The sequence below is a fragment of the Watersipora subatra genome, chromosome 10 (genome assembly GCF_963576615.1).
Source record: "Watersipora subatra chromosome 10, tzWatSuba1.1, whole genome shotgun sequence".
In the NCBI taxonomy this organism is placed as follows: domain Eukaryota; kingdom Metazoa; phylum Bryozoa; class Gymnolaemata; order Cheilostomatida; family Watersiporidae; genus Watersipora; species Watersipora subatra.
Genome location: NC_088717.1, coordinates 37,165,946 through 37,187,039, shown reverse-complemented (window position 1 = coordinate 37,187,039; position 21,094 = coordinate 37,165,946). Strand labels below are relative to the sequence as shown.

At 35.3% G+C, this 21,094-nt stretch overlaps 2 protein-coding genes across 4 annotated transcripts; one reads left to right on the top strand and one right to left on the bottom strand.

Moving 5' to 3' along the window:
- The first annotated feature begins 481 nt into the window (after positions 1–481).
- LOC137406008 (uncharacterized) lies at positions 482–2,926 on the top strand. The gene is made up of 4 exons (XM_068092511.1): positions 482–588; positions 890–982; positions 2,072–2,245; positions 2,548–2,926. The coding sequence occupies exons 1-4, from the start codon at positions 503–505 to the stop codon at positions 2,924–2,926; spliced, it is 732 nt and encodes a 243-aa protein (XP_067948612.1). The 5' UTR covers positions 482–502.
- Positions 2,927–3,140: 214 nt separating this feature from the next.
- On the bottom strand, positions 3,141–21,035 carry LOC137406007 (xaa-Pro aminopeptidase 3-like). Of its 3 annotated transcripts, none has more exons than XM_068092508.1 (11): positions 20,930–21,035; positions 19,182–19,501; positions 18,799–18,906; positions 18,112–18,314; positions 12,483–12,586; positions 10,557–10,683; positions 7,426–7,513; positions 6,870–7,004; positions 5,693–5,883; positions 4,543–4,663; positions 3,141–3,341 (listed from the first exon to the last, which is right to left on the bottom strand). In XM_068092508.1, the coding sequence occupies exons 2-11, from the start codon at positions 19,387–19,389 to the stop codon at positions 3,178–3,180; spliced, it is 1,449 nt and encodes a 482-aa protein (XP_067948609.1). In that variant the 5' UTR covers positions 19,390–19,501; positions 20,930–21,035; the 3' UTR covers positions 3,141–3,177. The 3 variants fall into 3 exon arrangements, with proteins under 3 accessions (XP_067948609.1, XP_067948611.1, XP_067948610.1); XM_068092510.1 differs by having other exon boundaries at positions 21,018–21,035; XM_068092509.1 differs by lacking the exon at positions 20,930–21,035 and adding an exon at positions 20,683–20,800.
- Between the last annotated feature and the right edge of the window lie 59 nt (positions 21,036–21,094).

Sequence of the window (21,094 nt, the reverse complement as noted above, 5' to 3'; positions counted from 1 at the left end):
TCTAGACTCCGGGCAGTTTTTTGACTCGGCTCTTTTGGAATCCAGATGCTCTACCAATGACACCAACTCTTGTTAACTTCAGCAATGGCTAATTTTCTGCAAACTATATTTGTTCTTTTTGTTTTATTTTAGTTCTTTTGCATTTACACAGCATTTCACTGTTTGTTTGACCAGCTACCTCTTATTTAAACAATGGTTGGATATTTTGTTGCTCATTCACTTGTATTGAAGGTCTTTCTTTATGATGGAAAGGTAATGCCACATGTCTCACCTTAATGCCCATACAGTTTGTGATAGCCAAACTTGTTTTCTAACTACTAATCCATATAAGTTATCCCAATGTAGTGATATAAATTATATTGACCATATTATAATTCATTATCTAGTAATAGTGATACTCTCAAATGCCCTAGTACAATCATGCCAACTATTTTTTAGGTACGTTGTATTGTTGTTCACCCTATTTCTCGTGACCTTATTATCTGTGGCTCTTGCGTACAAGATGGCTAATGGGCCTGCTGGTGATGACGTAAATGCCCAAGGTCAGCTTGTGCAAACAAACACTGAAAATAGGTTGGCATATGATGGGTAAGTACTTGAGTTATTTGAATTAAAAATTGATTTGGAGTTATTCGCTCTCCATTGTTTGTTTTCGCGTATGATCTGAAAGTACATTCAGAAATTGGCTTGTAAAGCTATTAAAAATGTCGAATTTTACGCGTTGAAATTTTAGCATTGTTGCAGTGCTTACCTGCAGTATCAGGAAGTTTTCAGTGTATTGAATAGGCTTTTGGAGTTATGTGCTCGATAGTAATTGATGCGTGTCGAGCATTCTGCTAGGCATTTTTGCAACAATTTTTTTAACTTATTACAAATTTACGTATTTTAGGATCCAGAGAATGCAGTCTTCGGTTTACCATCCGTTAAATATTGCAATGACCAGGTCTGCCTTCAGCCAGAAGTCTAGCGCCCTGTCAGCAAGGTAATGCTAAGTTTTACAGCAATACTAGGAGCATAGTGTGTCGAGAATGTGTGTATGTCTTTTGCAGTATTTAAGGCTTGAGAAAATACAGCTTAAAATGGAAAGTCAATATGTCATGCAAGGTTATGATTTGAACACGATTTGAACAATTTGTATGGAGAGCTTGCTGAACAATGAAGTATGTGTGATATTGAGCTCCACACGGAACAATGAAGTATGTGTGATATTGAGCTCCACACTGAACAATGAAGTACGTGTGATATTGAGCTCCACACGGAACAATGAAGTATGTGTGATATTGAGCTCCACACGGAACAATGAAGTATGTGTGATATTGAGCTCCACACGGAACAATGAAGTATGTGTGATATTGAGCTCCACACGGAACAATGAAGTATGTGTGATATTGAGCTCCACACTGAACAATGAAGTATGTGTGATATTGAGCTCCACACTGAACAATGAAGTATGTGTGATACTGAGCTCTACACTGAACAATGAAGTATGTGTGATATTGAGCTCCACACTGAACAATGAAGTATGTGTGATATTGAGCTCCACATGGAACAATGATAACAATAAAATTTAAATATATTAAAAGGTATTAAAAAGTATTAAGAGCAAGATCAATAGAGAAATGTCATTTTACATGTGTTATAAAATATAAAAAATACACGTACATGTATATGCAAATAAATAAATATATGTACTACATTGAAATGTACACTATACGTAATTAAAAAGTACCTTTAAAGTGTAGTAAATAAAAGGTTTGAGAAACCTGTAGAAATTTCATCATGAATCATCAAAAGATGGTTGTTCTAATGGTTCTAAGGAGATAATCCTAGAGTTTTTGGATAGTAATTTTTACCTTAAGAGTGTGAATAGTGGGGCTCTTCTATGTGTAGGTTGAAGAATTAATGGTTTCGTGTCAATGTTTGCTATGGTCTGTATTGCGAATCTTAATAACATAATCTTGATAATTTATGTCGCATCTGTTGACGACGATGCGAAAGTCATGTCTATGCTATGGAGCCCATTTTACGACAATATAATAAACCATGATGCTGGTATGTCTTTCTTCTGCAGGCTCAGCAGCATCCCGTCCTCTGCTCGGCAACCACCAGGCAGTTTCAGTAGAGCGAGCATGGAAAGCAAGTCCATACATAGTCAGAAAGAGGACAAGTCCACATACGATCACCAACCGACAATATCCATGCGTAGTAAGAGAAGTATCGACTCCTATAGTGCCAGCGAAACAAGGTAACCCATTCAACTACATATACCAGTAATAATAGTTTTGCAGCATATTTAATTATTTGCTGAATATAATTTTCTTTAGATCTGCCCCAAAACTTGTATAACTAATGGTAGGGTTCAACTTGCTTTAAGATTTCAACTAATGAAATATCTTTTCTGATATGATGCTTGGCCGAATTTCTTATAGCAAGAGTTGCTAGGCTGTAATTTACTGATTTATTCTACAGGTTAGCTTGCAAGGTAACTTTTTTCCAAAGCATCGCTGCATATACCACGAGACATTTTATAAAACTGCATTTTAATAGCATCCAAGAGTCTCATTCCAAACACTCCGCCCAGATGATCGACACCAACCACCTACTCAATTCACCAACACCATCCATTCCTGCTGCCTCTATTTCGGCAACAACAACTCCAGTAGTTTCCTCTCTGTCCGCCTCTATTCCACATCAAAAACAACCTAAGTCTCTCCCTGAAATATTCCTAAAGGCACCAACTGTGAAAGTGTTTCACATGCAAAACTCGGCCAAGACCTTAACGCCATCTTTAAAACGTGTAGCAAGAAAATCTTCAACAAAAAACAATCGCTCTAATAAGGCCAAAACAACCAAGGAGAATGGCAAGGAGAATGGCAAGGAGAATGGCAAGGAGAATGGCAAGGAAAAAGGAACTAAGACATCTTGAATTTGTATTTCCTTCCATGAAAATAAAAATCCTTTTGAGTAAGAGTGTGATCAACAATACCTCACCATGCCTTTTGCTATTTGAAACCCAGATCTTTGATCTGGTTAAATAAAGTTGACATTTCAACTCATTATCAGCACACATTCTTCGATTCATACCGATTTGCATATTTGGATTAGAAAACCTCAATAGCAATAAATTGCCTTTACATTGTTCTATTTATTAAAGTTATGCCCCCTTTCAAGTCCAAATCAGTCATCATTAAGTAGAGATTCAATCTCTTTGACTGAAGTAGGTAACATTGTGTTAAGGTTCTCATATCCATTCTCCGTGATGAGTATGTTATCCTCTATACGTATTCCTACACCTCTCATCTCTTTTGGTACTCTCTGGTCATCTTTGCCAAAATATAAACCTGTACAAGTCAGGGGAGAGGGAGTTATCAGCTGTTATATGTCTAGTAAAAATACATTCATTGGTGACCATAAGGTCCTTTTTGTAAAACTGGTAGCAGAAACCTTCATTTTGTGCGTAACAGGAAAGACATCAAACTTTTTGTTCTATTAATGCTCTGATCAACCAGATGATATTTCAAGTACCAGAGCAATAATGGTAGCTCAGTATAATCAGTATTTTGATGCAAATTGCAGCACAATAAAGCTTTCTTGCCATTCGAACCATTTTGCTAGTGAAAGTACTTTGAATAATTTTGTGTAACCCAAAAGACAAGCTATACCAGGCAAGGTTATCTGTCTATTGTTGATGAACTAAAACAAATTACTTTTAAATTTACCCTTTGAACCATGCTGACCAGTATTTCGGCGTTTTATAGTGTGTCAAAAACTGTGATGACCAGTTATCCTAGCATTCGCATGCCTATGTTTACATAATGCCATTTCAAAGTAACAGCACAAACCAGCCAAATTAATTCTTACATTAATTCTTGGGCTTCAGACCAAAAATTTAACCTACATTTATTATATATTTTTTGGATATCATCTTCCGTAGCTATTACAACTTTAGTGGGACAATAGCGTGAAAAAATTGATATGACTCATTTGTTGTGTGTGATAGATGATAGTGATGCGGATGAAGAATCATGTGATACTAACCACAACTTTGCTTTTGATTTCGAGTCAAAAAACAATGATCAACGTGTGCTCAATGAATATGATGATACTGGAAAAATTTTCAGAATTTGTTTGGCGAATAAATGAATTTGATGTTTTTGGTCTAAAATATTTTTTGATTAGGCAACATTTGCTGTGTGTTGTTGGACTTCCTTTCCAGTGTTAAGATTTAGATACAGTTACTGTAAGTTTCAAAATGCCCTACTTTTTGACAAATTGCCCCGGGATACTGACATGCATCGACTAGGACCGCCAGTGTTCAAAGAGTTAATAATTTCTTTTCATCATGTCATCGTTATCACTACATTATCACTATCACAACGTTATCACTATGACTACATTAAATTGTTAACGGTTTCAGTTTCATAATCTTGAAAATAAATACACTACGATTTTCTTGATACTTAGAGTGTTGAGAGAACTCTTGATAATTCCAAAGAATTATTTATAATATAAGTAATACGTCATACCTAACAAAACTCTTACCTGGTTCAATGCATATAACTTGGTGAGGTTGCAGCTTCATTGATCTCGAAACTGTAGGTGTGTCATGTACATCCATTCCTAACCAGTGCCCGACATGGTGTGGACACATCTTCTGCACTAACTGCAATTAACATAACTTAGCCATTAGTCTGCTGTGACTACCATGAAAAACGGGACATGCGCATAAGATGACAAACAACAAAAGGGATAATCAATGCGATGATCGGAAAAGATGATAACTGTGTAAAAAGTATATCACATGATCACATAGATAAGTTTCCTCATGACTACAATTGTCACAAGCAGAAATAAACGCGCGTAGGTATTTAAATGCTAAACCAGTTGAGACTTGACTGGTCTTTTGTTAGTCATGCTTTTAAAATGATCAGCAAGGTCCAGCTAGTATTGATCAGAATGACAGACAAAGACAATGATTTATATCCATTAGATAACTTCACTATTCATACTTGAGACGCTATAACAGACTTACCATGTTTTAAAGATGAACTTACACAATATTTTCATTGATTTTATCAAAAAGAATCGGTATTTTTCTACCATTTGAGATTGTTTTTGATGTTTGAGGCGATCTTACTCCCAGGATGTTTCGAGATTAATATCGACAAAACTTGATCGCGGTTAAAACGCTCAGAAGAAAAAGATGTGGTGAAAGACATAACTAGTTGCGCGGCTGTCTGCCTACCTAGTTATTAACATCAGCTACTGCGATCAAGTTGCAGCGGTACCTGTCTCCATTCTGCCGGTCTATTTACAACTATTAAAGATGTCATAATCACACTTTCGCTTGTTCTGAGCGTTTTAACCGCAATCACGTTTTGTTGATTTTAATCTTGAAACATCCGGGCAGTCAGATCACCTCAAACATCAAAAACAATCTCAAATAATAGAAAAATACTGATACATTCTGGAAAAATCTTTTAAAATTCTGTGTAAGTTTATCTTCAAGGGTTGAAAAGTTTAGATTTGCAATGATAGTAGATCATGTCTAGTTGTGTTGAGGAAAGGCATGTGTCCGCATTTACATACAAGTTAGTTTCCATCTGTGGACCTACTAAATAAGCTTGAACAACTACCTAAACAAACCCAGCAGCAATAAGCAGCTGTTAAGAACCTTCTGATGAGGCATCACCTTGGAGAGCTCATCATTTGATATGGAGCTTGTGACGATACCGAGTCGTTCAAGCTGCTGACCGATGAGGGCCATCATCACAGAGAAAATATCATTGAGAGAGTAAACTCCGGGTTGGCAAAAATGAAGGCAGCTTTTGTATACCTCTTCCACAGCTTCATACATCTCCTTTTGTGCTGAGCTAAACTTTCCTACAACACGCAGACACTCGAGATGGCGAGTAAAGGGCAACTTTAACCACAGCGTAGCATTTGTCTGTAATGACTTGTGCACATTCAAACCTCTACTTCCCCTGGCCGTAACATGGGCATTTACAACACGTAATTGATACTATTGTGTCAAAAAACTAGCCTTAGTGCTACAGATTGACAAACAAACTCACAGTTCTTTTCTTTAACATGTTCATAATAAAAATAAACTTTTTTAAAAGACTTATAAACCAGGCTTAGCTTTGTATGTCTTGACAGCCTTGTGAGCCGAGTGAAATCAACAGAAATAAAAGCACACGAAGAGCCACATATGTAACCTGACAGATATTGTATTTCATTGCACCATTGCTAGCATATGTGCTACAAAAGATTATTAGGTACCCTGCAGCTTACATATAGTATCATACAGATAAGATACACTGCAGCTTGCACATAATATTGGACAATTTAGATACACCACAGCCCTCGTACCCACACTACAGCGATACAGTACAGTATGATACACTACAGCTCTTGTACAATATCACTCATAACAGATACATCACAACTGTTGTATGATATCATAAATATTAGATACACCGCAGCGCTCGTATGACATCGTACAAATTAAATACATTCCAGTCTTCATATACATGTACTTATGTATATAGATACAATACAGCCTTCATACGATATGTTACTAATCAGATACACAGCAACTCTCATATGTTATCATATAGATCAGATATGCAACCTTCATAGTATACCGTGCAGATTATATTTTCTGTAACCCTTAAATGACATAGTATCTGTTGAATACACAAAAATACCTCCAACAGTGAAATATGGTGTTTTAAGAAGAATGTCTAGTCAATGTTTTACAAAATGTGAAAAACTAGCAGAAACATCAAAATTATGGTGATGGAATATGAGAGGTTAGCAAGAGTTAACGATCACTTCTATAGAGAGGAATAATAAAGACTACAAACCACTGACAGGCCAGGTACGAGTCACATCAGAGACATAACCATGTAGGTCACAGCCACAGTCGACTAGCACCATAGAGTCTTTGTCTATGTGTCGGTCATTTCTTATATAGTGAACAGCCAGGGCATTCGAACCGCCTAAAAGAGCACGACAGAACACCAGAAATTAAATACGTGATTTCTGATATTCGTATGCCAGAAACCAGCAGCTAAAGCAATGTAGACAGGCAGGGTAGATCCTACAGAATGTATAACATATGCATTATTTGAAGCATCAAGAAAAAAGTGTGTCTAAACAGCACATAAAACGTTTTTAGTGAATAAGGTCAAGTTATTTAAACGATCAGGTAAAAACTGTGTCTAAAAAGGTTTTTAGTAAATAAAGTCGATAGACATGAGTTGTTAGAGAGACAAGCTGTCATGTTTGTAAAATGAGTAGGAGAAATGTAGGTAACTTATTCAGATAATCAGATCGGTTAATTCAAGTAACAACTCATTTACAATGGAGGCAGTGAGTAAAGCATCACAATTTACCCTTTAACAACATAGCTGTACTCACCAGCTATGACAGGTAGGTATGCTAGGTTGCTAGCACCCTTTATCCTACATTCATAGTCAAACTTAGCAAAGAGTGCGTGTTCATGTGGCTGCAATACAAAAGATAAAGCCAATAGAATACTGAGATACTGAGCTAACGGCGGTGTGTACAAAATACGCTGATGAATGATGGGTATTCTAAACGGTAGTAAAAACCACTACATGGCAAATAGACAAACAAAAATAAATGAATGGAATAAATAATAAAATGAACAAAAATTAATTCAAAATTGTTGTAAATATGTTGTAATACCACAGTAACACCTTGAATTTAGGACCACAGCTAAAAAGAAAAGTAGTTACCTAACCCCTCTAACTAGATTACTTATTTATATATGTAATAGCACGCTACTCCAACTATGCTATCCTAAGGGGAGCTTCCCTTAGTAGCCCCGTTTTGCATTGAAATGTTGCTTCAGTAAAATAAGACGAAGTTCAAATTTACAGTATATTTGTTACAATATCACAAGCAGACGAGGCACGCAGGAAAACTGACACGCCAACAAAGGGTGGCATTGGCTTTGATATAAAAGTGCAAAACTAAATAGTTTTGGCTTGAGCCAACCACAATATTTGAGTAAGCTTACTAATAAGAGCTACCCTTATGACATTAAAAGAAACAGAAAAGAAACAGGCAAACGTATAGATATGTTCTTGTATAAACAAGTTCCATCATTAAGGCTGACAAGTTATGCTAACAAAGGTCTTCTCGGCATCAAATTAGATACATATATATACATGTGAATATATAAAAAAATTGTTTCCTTACCCCTAGTTAACCCATATGGGTGGTAATTTCTGCTTTAATTTGGGTCTCCTATCAGATACCTGGGAGTTTGAGCCTTCCCAGGTCTCTGGTAGGAGGTAGGTCTCTGGTGTGTGCATATACCCTATATATCTATATACCGTACTTTTTTATGACATTAACTTTAACATAACATAACAATAACATTACCGACTATTAGCCGCTACTTTTTTTCTGATGATTTGAGCCATGCAGCTTATATAAGGGTGTGGCTAATCTGTGGCTTTTTCTTTCACCGCTAGGGTAAAACCAGAATCTCCAGTTAGTGCGCCTCTAGCGATGAAAGAAAATACGAACCAATGCCTAACGGTACTGTTCCGTTAGGCACTAGGTTAAAAAGCGTTGGTTAGGCACTGTTTCGTTTTAACAGCAAAGTTGCTGTCGCGTTAAAAAGCATCATCCTGAGTCCTGCGGCTTATACCAAGGTGCGGCCTATGTATTGTTTTATTATCGTTTTTAGGAAAATAAAGCAGATGTGGCTTATATAGGGGTGCGGTTTATAGTCAGAAAAGTATGGTACATATTTCTCAAAGTTGGTCGTATGTATGTCATTCCAGCTATAGCTATTAAAATTTTGGAAAAAAAATCCGTAAAGCAGCAGATTTGATCTCAGTACCTCCAGTTCGCCGGGTTGGACACCTTACTAACTAAACCACGTGAGCTTGACAGATTCGCTAGGCAATACATGTCGCTATATTGGCGCAAATGAGCTACTGCTGTTGGTCACGATGCAAAGCGATGGCTTAACGTCATAAGGGTAGCTCATATTAGTAAGTTTACTCAAATTATTCATTGGCATTGTGCCAGGCCAATAGCAAGTGGCAGGCAACTCTCATTACCTCTCATTGTTTATAACCTGATTTTTGATACCCGGGCAGCGCCGGGTAGCACAGCTAGTACATACTAGGGATGGACAAGATAACGATAAATGATAGCGATATTCGATAGTTGTCTTCTCGATAATATAAATCGAAGTAAAACTGTCCTATCGTGTTATCTATCTTACCGGTAGTTTCTTTTTCTCATCGATTGTTCACACCTCAATATGTTGTTTGTCAATTTTTTTTGCAGCAGATTGTTTTGTTCTACAGTACATCCTTTCTATTCATGGATCACGATATCACGATTATTGTGGCTGCGATTTTGTTGCTGAATCAAAGGTAGTTTCATTATCCGAATAAATGCTGACTGAAGCCTAAACATCCAACTGAAACTTTTGAAGACTATTTTTCACACACACAATCTTATCATTTCGGTAGATCTTGTGCCATGACAGTCCTTGTTCCTTTGATAATTATTGAGATTTTTTAAATTCTTTTCTGTCAACTCAATGTTTTATTTGACCGATAGGTCAATAGTTGTTTTATTTTGGTAGGTAGTTGATTGCATCACCAATATCAGGTAGTTATCGGTAACGTGATATATCAAGAAGACAACTCCCAAACATAGGATATATCGTATCAGTATTCATCGTCTATCCGTAGTACATACATTGTATATATATTTATACATGTTTATATATAACACAGAACAATAAAATGTTAGAGTTCTAAATATATAAAACTCTAAAATGTTATTATTCTAATGTTCAAATGTTACTTGCATGTAGATAAAAAAGAGCTGATTAGAATTACTGTATGATAGAACAACTGTTGAGGTAATAGTTTAGTAGGGATGGTTTGATTATCAATTGTCATAGGAATCTACTTATATCACAGATATATCCCCTGAGCACATACAAACTACCCCTTTAAGTTCATGAAGAAACAATTACATTTCTCTAATCTTAATGTAAAATAGATATAAATAAGTATATATTCATGTCTTTAAAAAGCCAGTAAACAGGTAAAACACTCTAAAAAATTAAAATCGTGTAGCATGTTAAGGAGAATTCCTAGCAGTGATGCCATCAACTGTAAATGGAAAATACATGCTACCTGTTTAAAATGATTCCCAATGGCAATACCGTTAATGGCTACTGCAAATATCTATGTATTTTGCATTTTCAACAAACTATCAATAGAGCAGTCATAGAAAGCTAGAGGGAAACCTCTGTCATCAAGGATATGGCAATACTACAGATGTTAATAGATGTTGGATTTCAGCTATTTCGATAGCAGCACTGCAAATAGAAGCTATAAAAAGGAGTTTTATTTTTTTAAATGATGACATTCAGCCCTGGCCGATCAAATGAGCAGTGACATCGCTGATGTTATGACAAACAGTCAGTAGAGAACTCAAGAATTCGAAGCGGCCACATTGACAACGCAATCAAACAACCAACTCACATTATCCACAGAGAAGCGCATTGTTTCCATAAACATCTCAGCAGTCAAATCTCCACACTTTCTCATCAAATCTTCTTCAGCGGGTGACTTGAACAATCTTAGCCTGTCAACCGCACTATCCGCATTTCTGCAATAATCATCCCAACAGAGTTATCCATTTGTAGAGTAGATAACTCCTTAGTGTTTGTTTACTCTAAGGAACTGGTACAAAACTGTACTGAAACTGAATCTCAATGGTAAAGATGGACAGTCAGTAATCTTTTTACTTAGTCATTTATTCCAGTGTTTTAATCTGGAATATTGAATACTTAAAGATGATTGTAACACTATAAAGTTACAGAAAAAAACACAAACATAATAGAATGTATACAACAGCATTCTAAAGTGAGATGTAGAAGATATACAGTAGCATTCTAAAGCGAGATGTAGAAGATATACAGTAGCATTCTAAAGCGAGATGTAGAATATATACAGTAGAATTCTAAAGTGAGATGTAGAATATATACAGTCGCATTCTAAAGTGAGATGTAAAATATATACAGTAGCATTCTAAAGTGAGATGTAGAATATGTACAGTAACATTCTAAAGTGAGTTGTAGAATATATACAGTAGCATTCTAAAGCGAGATGTAGAATATGTACAGTAGCATTCTAAAGTGAGTTGTAGAATATATACAGTAGCATTCTATAGTGAGTTGTAGAATATATGCAGTAGCATTCTAAAGTGAGATGTAGAATATATACAGTAGCATTCTAAGGCGAGATTTAAAAGATATGGAGTGTTAAGTAGTACTCTCCGAAAGCACAGATGTCTGGCAAGTTCATCAACATTGAGATAACAAAATAAATGAGCTTGTAAATCTCAAGTAACTTAAGCTCTGTCAAGCTCTGTTCAAGACCTGCGACTTAGTTTTATCTCTTCAGCATTGTCAGCCATGACAGGTGTTTTCCTATACTATAATAGCATACTATGTATATAACACTATACAATAATAAACAATGGCCGTTGTTCGGCAGATGCAAAAGCTACGGGCTGAAGTAAACGCCTAAATAATATCGTACTAAAAAATTATCCGCTTATTTATTGGGATACAATGAAAAGTGCTACGGGAAGCATGAGCAGCATAGAAATTCTAGCAGCAGAAGAACAGCAATATACTGATCATAAGATCAGATACAATGTAATTATCTATAAAACTGCAAAGACACTTTTTAAAAACCAGAGTTTTTTAGTTAAATGAATACGACTCAATAAAACAGCTATAAGTGTCATACATTACAAAATAGTAGTGGCGATGTTAAAATGTAGCAAATCGCCTATTCAAGTCTTTTTTGAAAAGACAACATTTTATATTTCAGATTTATTTAATCCTTGCTATTATAAAAACTGTCTGTCTGTTTGTCTGAGGCCATGCTAAGAACATTAGGAATAAAAGATTGCCCGGCACAGGAATCGCACCAGAGGTATCAGATTCATAGGCAAGCGCGCTACCCTACAACATTCGGTCGCCTTGCCTAATTAAGTACGCATATACCAATGTTGGCATAGGCGTAAGGCATATACGCATATGCCTTACGGTCTCTCACGAGGCACAGAACTGCCAAGCGTAATACTATAAATAACAATAGAAAAGCACAATATGCTATAAGTCTAAATATGATAGGGAGATGGTGTTAATCTTAGATGTGCATGTTATTCCTTTCAAGTTCAGAAAAAATGTTTCTGCAGTCTGTAAAAATCTACTGTTTATTCATAAGCCGACAAAAATATCTGAAGTCAATAGTCAATTGTGAATAAAATTTACCATATCAGGTAATGAATCAGCTACTTCATTTTGCTCATTTGTACCTACAGTTGTTGTCAAAACTTGAACCGTGGGATATCACCAAATTACAGTAAGAAATAAACATATGGTAGTGACTCACCTCAGATGAGCTGGTGAGACTCTGGCAAGAAAAGGAAGTAGATATTTCTCATGTAGGGTTCTGCTGATTGGAGTCGTCTTATTATACCAGACCAAACTATCTGCCTAGGCAAACAGAGTTTCACGTCAGACCCGCTCAGATCAGCTCATTACTAATATAATGAGTAAAGACATTCTCAGCGTTAAACAAGAGGGAAAGAGAACATATATGATGATTCAGTCAGCCAATCAAAACAGTAAACATAAATACATAAAAATACAACAGATTAGCGTGTATTGAGTAAGCCTGACATTCCATGAACTCTTGGGCACACAAGCTCATGGGAAAAGATTCACAAATTGTAACTAAAACTTGAATTAATATTCAAATAAAACCAAAGAGCACAGCTCTTGTATTTCATATTGAAAAATATTATTGAGTCATTTGAACATCAAACTCTAGTTTTCATATACCTATTTGCATAGGTCTAATGGTGAACTGAAGCTCTCATACATCTATAATAGTTAATTCAAGCTTTCATCTATCCATGTATATAAATCTTATTGTTTGTTGGTTTGTCCTATGTCCAATTATAGGGATAATGTTATCTGACACAAAAGTACAAAACAATCGATTCACACTGACGTTGAATTCGGAAACAACAGTTTTGCAGACAAGCGTGCTATCTACTATGCCACACATCCTACTTGGGATAATATAGAATAATTAGCACACTAGAATGATTCTAACACGCTTGGAAGATCACAATTGCGTTAGAGATCATGACCCATAACGATTTCAAGTACAAATATTCCAACCTATGGTAGTGCGCTAGGTTTCACATCTGTCGAATTTGATTCTGGTGAGTTGCAACTTTTTTTCTTAATACCCTGATGTAAGGACAGGCACGGCTCTTATAATAAAGATTTAGACTAGTAAAAAAAACTTAGTCAATGGCAACTACGTTACCTGCCAGTGTTTATAAGTTGTTTAAATCTTGAACAAATGTCTAGCATAAAGAAATAAGAAATGTTTTTTAATAATCTGTTTTAGCTATGCCTCAAGAATTCGAATATTTGAATTATGTACTGGCTGGACACACACAGAAATATACAAATGCCTTCATTTAAAAGTTAGAATGATACATTCTTTATTACCCGTGAAACGCTGGGCATTCGCCTAGTATGTATATATATAAAATTAAGTGTTTGTATTTTTGTCTCGTGTGTATCCAGTGAATAGCAATTGGTTAAAATCATTAACCGCGGAGAAACTATTGGTTATTAAAATAATGGTTATTGCATTGGTTCGGCATATCAGAGTTGTATTACCACTTTTTGTAAGATAAAATTATTTTCTCTTTTAAATTTATTCGAGCTGTGATTGCAAGATACAAGCTAAGTATGTACTTTTTATTGCTTTTTGCGTTTGTTTTACTTTTCCGTTTCAATTTAAACGCCTTCAATTTCTTGTTCGACTTTCATTTGCATTGACTATCAACAAATCCCAAGGTTAATCACTGAAAAACTGAAATTCACCTATTACCACCTTGCTTTTCACAAGGACAGTTGTATGTTGCGTTATCTCGGGTAAGCAGTAAAAATGACTTATACATTCTGTCTCCATTCGGTCAGACAAAGAAAATTGTTTATCCCCGCATGCTTCAGCAGTGTATTTAATTCTGATATCTCATTTTTACGTGTGTACAATTATCGTTATGTCCAAAATTTTGATGGATAGCTTCTGGAATAGTAACCTTTTTTATACACACACTTTCATGTACTCCTTGTTATTATTTATTCTACATATTCATGATTTTTGTTTTATTTTCTCTGTTTGCATTAAATGTTTCAGTAGCAAATCATTTTAATAGTAATCATTGTAGTAGAACAGATTTTATCTAGCCATTACTGGTTAATTATTTCACATTCAAAAACTTTTACTCGCGCTTTATTTTTCCCTTAATTTATTTCAACTGCACAAAACACTTCACTGATGATATGAAGTTTTGGAGGACTTGTATTTTCATTTTCACATAATAAACTTTGTGTACAACAATCAAATTCTTTAGATATTACACATTGTATAAAATTTTGGTGGTTGATACACTACTGGGGACTGACCATCCTAAAAAATGGGCAGTGCACCTCTTGTCTTTAGCATAGGTGGGGTAGAAATGACAAACGTAAGTGTCAGCCAGCGCAAACATGCTGGCTAAATATAAAAAATAAAATATATAAATAAAAAAACACAAATGATGAACACTTTATTATACATATTTAGAATAGCTTAAGTTACTCAAATTCATTGGGTAAAGAAACTTAACAAATGTCAACCACATGTTTTGACACTGTTTGTAAGCTGTTTTAAGTCTCAAACGAATGTGTAGCATAAGAAGTAAGAAATGTTTTCCAACAATCTGTTTTAGCTATGCCTCGAGCTTTCCAATAAACAAATCCCTTCATTTAAAAGTTAGAATGGTAAATATTGTATATGTTAAACACAAATAAATTTTCTGTACAGAAATTTTTTTATTTGTTCAATGCTGGGCATTTAGCTAGTATATCCATCATGGTAAAATCAAGTTTTCATATATCTATCATAGTTAACTCAAGCTTTCATATATCTATCATAGTTAACTCAAGTTTTCATGTATCTATCATAGTTAACTCAAGCTTTCATGTATCTATCATAGTTAACTCAAGCTTTCATATATCTATCATAGTTAACTCAAGTTTTCATATATCTATCATAGTTAACTCAAGTTTTCATATATCTATCATAGTTAACTCAAGTTTTCATATATCTATCATAGTTAACTCAAGCTTTCATATATCTATCATAGTTAACTCAAGTTTTCATATATCTATCATAGTTAACTCAAGCTTTCATGTATCTATCATAGTTAACTCAAGTTTTCATATATCTATCATAGTTAACTCAAGTTTTCATGTATCTATCATAGTTAACTCAAGCTTTCATATATCTATCATAGTTAACTCAAGTTTTCATATATCTATCATAGTTAACTCAAGTTTTCATATATCTATCATAGTTAACTCAAGTTTTCATATATCTATCATAGTTAACTCAAGCTTTCATGTATCTATCATAGTTAACTCAAGCTTTCATGTATCTATAATGGCTAACTCAAGCTTTCTATATCTATATCTATCTGGCAAGCCACTAATTATTTCAGATGCTTTCATAATGAGACTATGCTACATGCTCGAAGGTGAAGGAGATGTCCGGATAACAGCTGATGAAACTGGTTATGTGAGACACATCTGTGCACGTATGGAAACTATGCCAGGATCAGGATTCCTCAATGACAGCTGTAAAATGGAGAGAGTGATCGAATTGCTACCGCAGCCTTTAGTCAACAGATGGAATAGATAGTCACACGAATAATGATAAAGCAAAGGTAAATAACCAGATTTTACAAATGCTGCAAACTTCATCTACAGTAAGGCAAACCTTTGGCGAACATTGATCCATACTTTGTGTCTTCTAACAAAAGAAGAGGCAACTTAATCTGTCCTAGACAAGGAGAACATGAACAAGGCGTAAATAAAAACTTTGAAATATCCAGACCATATACATGCCAGAACAAGAACAAGGTAAAGATAACTCTGAAATACCCAGGCCATATACAGCTCCAGAACAGGAACAAGGTGATCAGGAACAAGATGAAGAGGAACAAGGTAAAGATAAATACTCTGAAATACCCAGACCATATACAGCGCCAGAACAGGAACAAGGTGAAGATAACTCTGAAATACCCAGACCATATACAACACCAGAACAGGAACAAGGTGAAGATAACTCTGAAATACCCAGACCATATACAGCGCCACAACAGGAACAAGGCGACGAGGAACAAGGCAAAGATGAAACCTCCGAAATAATCCGACTGTATACAGTGGCAGAACAGAAACAACAATGAAAAGTCAACAATGAAATCTTTAACTGGCAAGTTCTGGAAATGGTGGGAGGTGGAGTACATGAAATCCTTACAAAGTAGAAAAAATTGTCAAAGCCACAAATGAGTCTTTCCGTTGAAGATGTTATAGTGCAAAGGAAGATGGCAAGCTCAAAAATCTTTGGCAACTGGGAATGATTGTAGCTGCCACTCAAGGCTCCGACAATCTAGTCGAAGGGTCATGGTCAGACTCGCTGATGGCACAGAGCTGAAAAGGTACTTTAGTGGAGTAGTCTTGATTGTGGCATGTAAGGAATAGTTGGTGGGATCACACCTACGGATGATCTGGAGAGTGTGATGAATGTATTTTGATCATGAGTGTGAGAGATAATTGCCCAATTAATTTGAGTAACTTAAGCTAGTAACTTACTATAAGTGCCATGTCTAAAGCCAACTTAATAATTGTTATGTTACAAGTATTGATCATGATTTTCAAGCCTGCAAGCCGAAGCGTGCTACTTTAACCAATCGGCATTAAAGATTGGCAGGTGCATAACTATGTGCACAATTATGCCTTTGTACAGCAATGCAGCTGGTTGGCCTAGTGGATTAGCCGCTTATCTGCAGACCTGGGGGTTTTAAATTCAAATCCAGTGCAAACTGGATCTTTCATTCCTAAACTTTGGCGCTATAACTGGACACATGAACAACAGATCAACCGACAAACACAGATTTATACATGTAGACGGTTAACGCAAGCCTTCATGCATCTATAATGGTTAATTCAAGCCTTCATATATAGTAAATTACGGGCAGGATTCTGCCTTGAGATACGACAAAACTTTGAGATATGAGCTGGTTCTTGATAGCCACTAAATGGCCAGGTATGCTAGAGACCACTTCCGAGAATAGCATAGCCTAGTCTTTCTCGTCAAATCAGTTTGAAAATAGTTTTAAAAAGGTCGGCTAAAAGTTATAGTGAAAGTGAGGCCAAAAGCGCCAAGCCGGAAATAGATAATAAAAAATTGAGACGAAGACAAAATTAAGGTCAAGTTTAGTAAAAGATTAGAATTTAGCTTCAAGTGCGTGTTTAGTAGGCAATATTTAGTTGGGTTAAATTCAAAAATTATGTTATGTAACGTAGCATCACAAAAGTCTAGTGTACCGAATGCATGTCTGTCAAATCTCTCTCACACCGCCGTTAACCACTACATATTTCTCAAAGGTAAAAATTCCATACAATACTGCAGATAGTAATGTTATACTTTACCACAGATCATAACCACTAAATAGGTATTTATTACTTTTTGAGCGTAGGTAGTGAATTACACCAATTAAAAACATATTTTTGCATCGTAATATCTTGTTTTTTGGTTGTTTTTCATATTACGGGAACATATTAATTTGTTTTTATTCGTTTATATAGGTAATAGTACTTTGAGATATAAAAAAAATTGTCAATATGTCAATTTTTTCATATCTCAAAGTATGAAAGAACTTGTTTCTCAAGTTTTGGGACTTGGCTTATACTATAAACTCAGTCCTAAACTCATTAAGCCCTTATGTCGAGTATGATTTCGACTATAATAACTAACTCAAGCTTTCATGTATCTATAACAGTGAGCTGTTGGGTGGCTAGTTTACTTATATAACAAGGCAGTGCGTTTAACCGTATAACTATGCTGTCTGCTGAAGCTGTCTACCACCAAGAGTCAACTTTTAGCATACATGCAAAGAGGACAGGAGATGTAGCTCTAAGTTCTTTATGTTATCTGTGTCATCAATCGCAGTGTGCTCAAGGGCACCGGCTCGCCCAGACCTCTCACCCTCCCACAGGTTCTCTTGTTCCGTATGTTCCTTCACAAAGAGAGTGCTTGTATGCCCAGACTTGTCTATGTTCATCACCAGTGCACTTTCATTTTCGAGGAACCCTTGAAAAAGAAGTTTGCTTAATTACAGCAAAAGCTTTTTAAATGTCCAGATTCCACAATTTTGACATGTATGACTTTCAATAATTGCCAGAGGCATGGCAACAGTAAGAAATAACTAGGACTATAACAAAGTCTTGCCAGTTACAACAATAGAGAAATAATAGACATAAGCCAACCAAATGCAAATTGAGGATTTCATAATGCAGCTCATTACCTGCAAGGGCTGTCTGATATTTTTAGGTACTTGCTGCACATAAAAGTTTCTATGCAGGTCTTTATTGAATAATATATCCGTTGGCGATAAAACAACATGTTTTTAATAAAAGTAACGAGCTTTATTTGTTGAATTTTCGAATAAAAGCATTATAACTTACACGAGAACAAATAGATTAATGGTCAAACAAAAATATTAAAATGTCTGACAAAATAAAATATTTCTATGCAATAGTTATTTGCACCGAGTTAATATTAAAAAAGACATTACCTGTTAGATACGTCATATTACTGTGCTGTCTATAAATGAAAGGAACACCAGCTGACATGTAACTTCTGTCATGTGATGGGATGATAACTACATGATCTCTCTGCTCATCTATTCAAAACAATATGAAATCAATTAAACAAAAGTTGGGATATGATTTGACTGCAAGGCTTTGTTAGGTTTATAGCTTAAACCTAATTCTGTGAATTTCAAGAATTATGAAAAAACTACACAGCAGGAGCAATTCGAGCAAACTAATCTTTTGTCCTCTGAAATTAATCGCAAAGGTCAAGCATTATATAATATCAACAAACTTAAATTTAATCTTGAGATTTGATGTGTGAATCCTAACAAAGGTCTATGGAAATGTGTGGTCTAGGACATACCATACGAACGAATAGCATTGGCTAGCTTGATCCTTCGAGACCGATATTCTTCTTGCGTAATCCTAGGCGTTACTTCCATTTTGCCGATTATATCTGGATGAGTGGCATGACATGGCTGGCCAAGTTGCGCCATAGTCGTTGAATGGAAAGACTGAACATTGATTCCTAGAGCTCTTTGTAATGACCTCCATGAGCAAACTCGTTTCATCTTTAGATTAGGAGTATGACAGTAATTCCGATGATGTATGTCCAATGCCAGAATAATTTAATGTCGACAGTGATATTGGAGTTGGTTAAGTCTTTTAAAACATCCTAGTTTGCTACAAAACAAATTCTAACTGTTATAAGCTAATGACTGATTGACAATCTATAATGCGCAAATATACAAAGAGTTGCACAGTATGACATTCCCATTGACAATTGAAATCTTCAAAAGAGGCAATAACTTCTAGCATGCTCTTCAAACATATTTTACTTCTTGCGTTTGTTCCCTGCTGGTTTGAAGCAAGTGTTTCAAATAGGCAGCCTTTTTTAACACCATCAATGATACTTTGCGACATTCAAATCCTGACTTTGGTGACTGCAGGGGCATACTCTAATTTCTAGGCCATTACTGCTCTATTTTGTTGTTGTTGAAGCTAGTTTTACTAAATAATCAATTATATAACTTCGTGGTTTTTTATCACAATTTACATTTTCATTTTAGCTTCAGCTTACAATTTTTGCAAAAGACCATCCAAGGAGGTACAAATTACACTTGTACTCATTTTATTCTAAATATCTATTGGATCTCAGTACGCAGTTTTTGGACAGTATGAGGCTAGAAAGAGCACTTAAGCTAGTCAGTTTTAGTAAAAGGTAGTTAGGAGTGGCTAAAATGAGTAGTAAATGCAGAAGACTTAGCCTCCTCTGACAAACTACTATCTCTAACCTTATCTCCTAATCTTAACTCCTCCAGCTATATGTATGTCAATATCACCACCCTAGAATTTTACTAAAACTATCATGACTAAGATTAACTCTGCCTCGCCCAAGGATTCAAAAAAATTAATTTCTCTTGGCTCAGTAAAACTAACTCTGCCTTTTTGTCTACATATAAATTTCAGTCCAATAATTTGAATTCGCTCTTATAAAATAATATCTTCTTTTAGGTAAGGGTTCAAAACCGTGCAGCCATACTCAAGACCAAGTCTAACCAGTGAAATATAAGCCATCGTTTTTGTCTTTTGGTCTGTATCTCTGAGAATCCAATTTATTGTTCTCAATGGCATTTAACTGTTACAGCAGCAAATTTCTATAAAAATTGTTTGTTATATTATACGTTTGTCTAAAAGACATACTTGAATCAATTCAATACTCAAAAATAATTTCAAGAAAAAGAGCATATAGGCAATTTAATGTACAATTATGCAAAGAATTAAGTTGCTTTGCTCAACACAGGAGGAAGTCGACGAATAACTATGACACTTGTATAAATAACCCAATAAATAACTACACTTACTACGAAATAATTTGGTTTTGTGGTGGCATGTCCACGCTCTTTGTCATTAAATACAGTTTTTTATACACATAGCTCCGCAACAAAAAGTCTAAAACACTGTTGAACACACACCAATATTTTATGACCCGCAAATACTTAGAGCGAATACGTCGTCACACTTAGAAATGCGTAGGGTTATTAATAAAAAAATTCAAATCACGAAACTGTAATATACGGACATGCAAAATTTTTACTATAAATAGCTTACCAAGTTCACAATTTTATTTATTTTAACAGTAAAAGAACTAGATTGAATAATAGAAACGATTGACGATAATCAAATGCAATATGCGTACCGTCGCAGAAAAAAGTTCTCATGTGCACAGAATAAGCGAAAGCTGTTTACTCGACTCGTCAATACGTATCTGCTTTT

What these genes read in the sequence shown, in the direction of transcription:
- LOC137406007 (XM_068092508.1), bottom strand. Translation starts at nt 19,389, where the DNA reads ATGAAACGAGTTTGCTCATGGAGGTCATTACAAAGAGCTCTAGGAATC. An exon ending in ATACCTACCTGTCATAGCTG is followed by an intron (nt 7,005 to 7,425) that starts GTGAGTACAGCT and finishes GTGCTCTTTTAG; the next exon opens with GCGGTTCGAATGCCCTGGCT. An exon ending in AGTTATATGCATTGAACCAG is followed by an intron (nt 3,342 to 4,542) that starts GTAAGAGTTTTG and finishes TGACTTGTACAG; the next exon opens with GTTTATATTTTGGCAAAGAT.
- LOC137406008 (XM_068092511.1), top strand. Translation starts at nt 503, where the DNA reads ATGGCTAATGGGCCTGCTGGTGATGACGTAAATGCCCAAGGTCAGCTT. An exon ending in AATAGGTTGGCATATGATGG is followed by an intron (nt 589 to 889) that starts GTAAGTACTTGA and finishes TACGTATTTTAG; the next exon opens with GATCCAGAGAATGCAGTCTT. An exon ending in TCTAGCGCCCTGTCAGCAAG is followed by an intron (nt 983 to 2,071) that starts GTAATGCTAAGT and finishes TTTCTTCTGCAG; the next exon opens with GCTCAGCAGCATCCCGTCCT.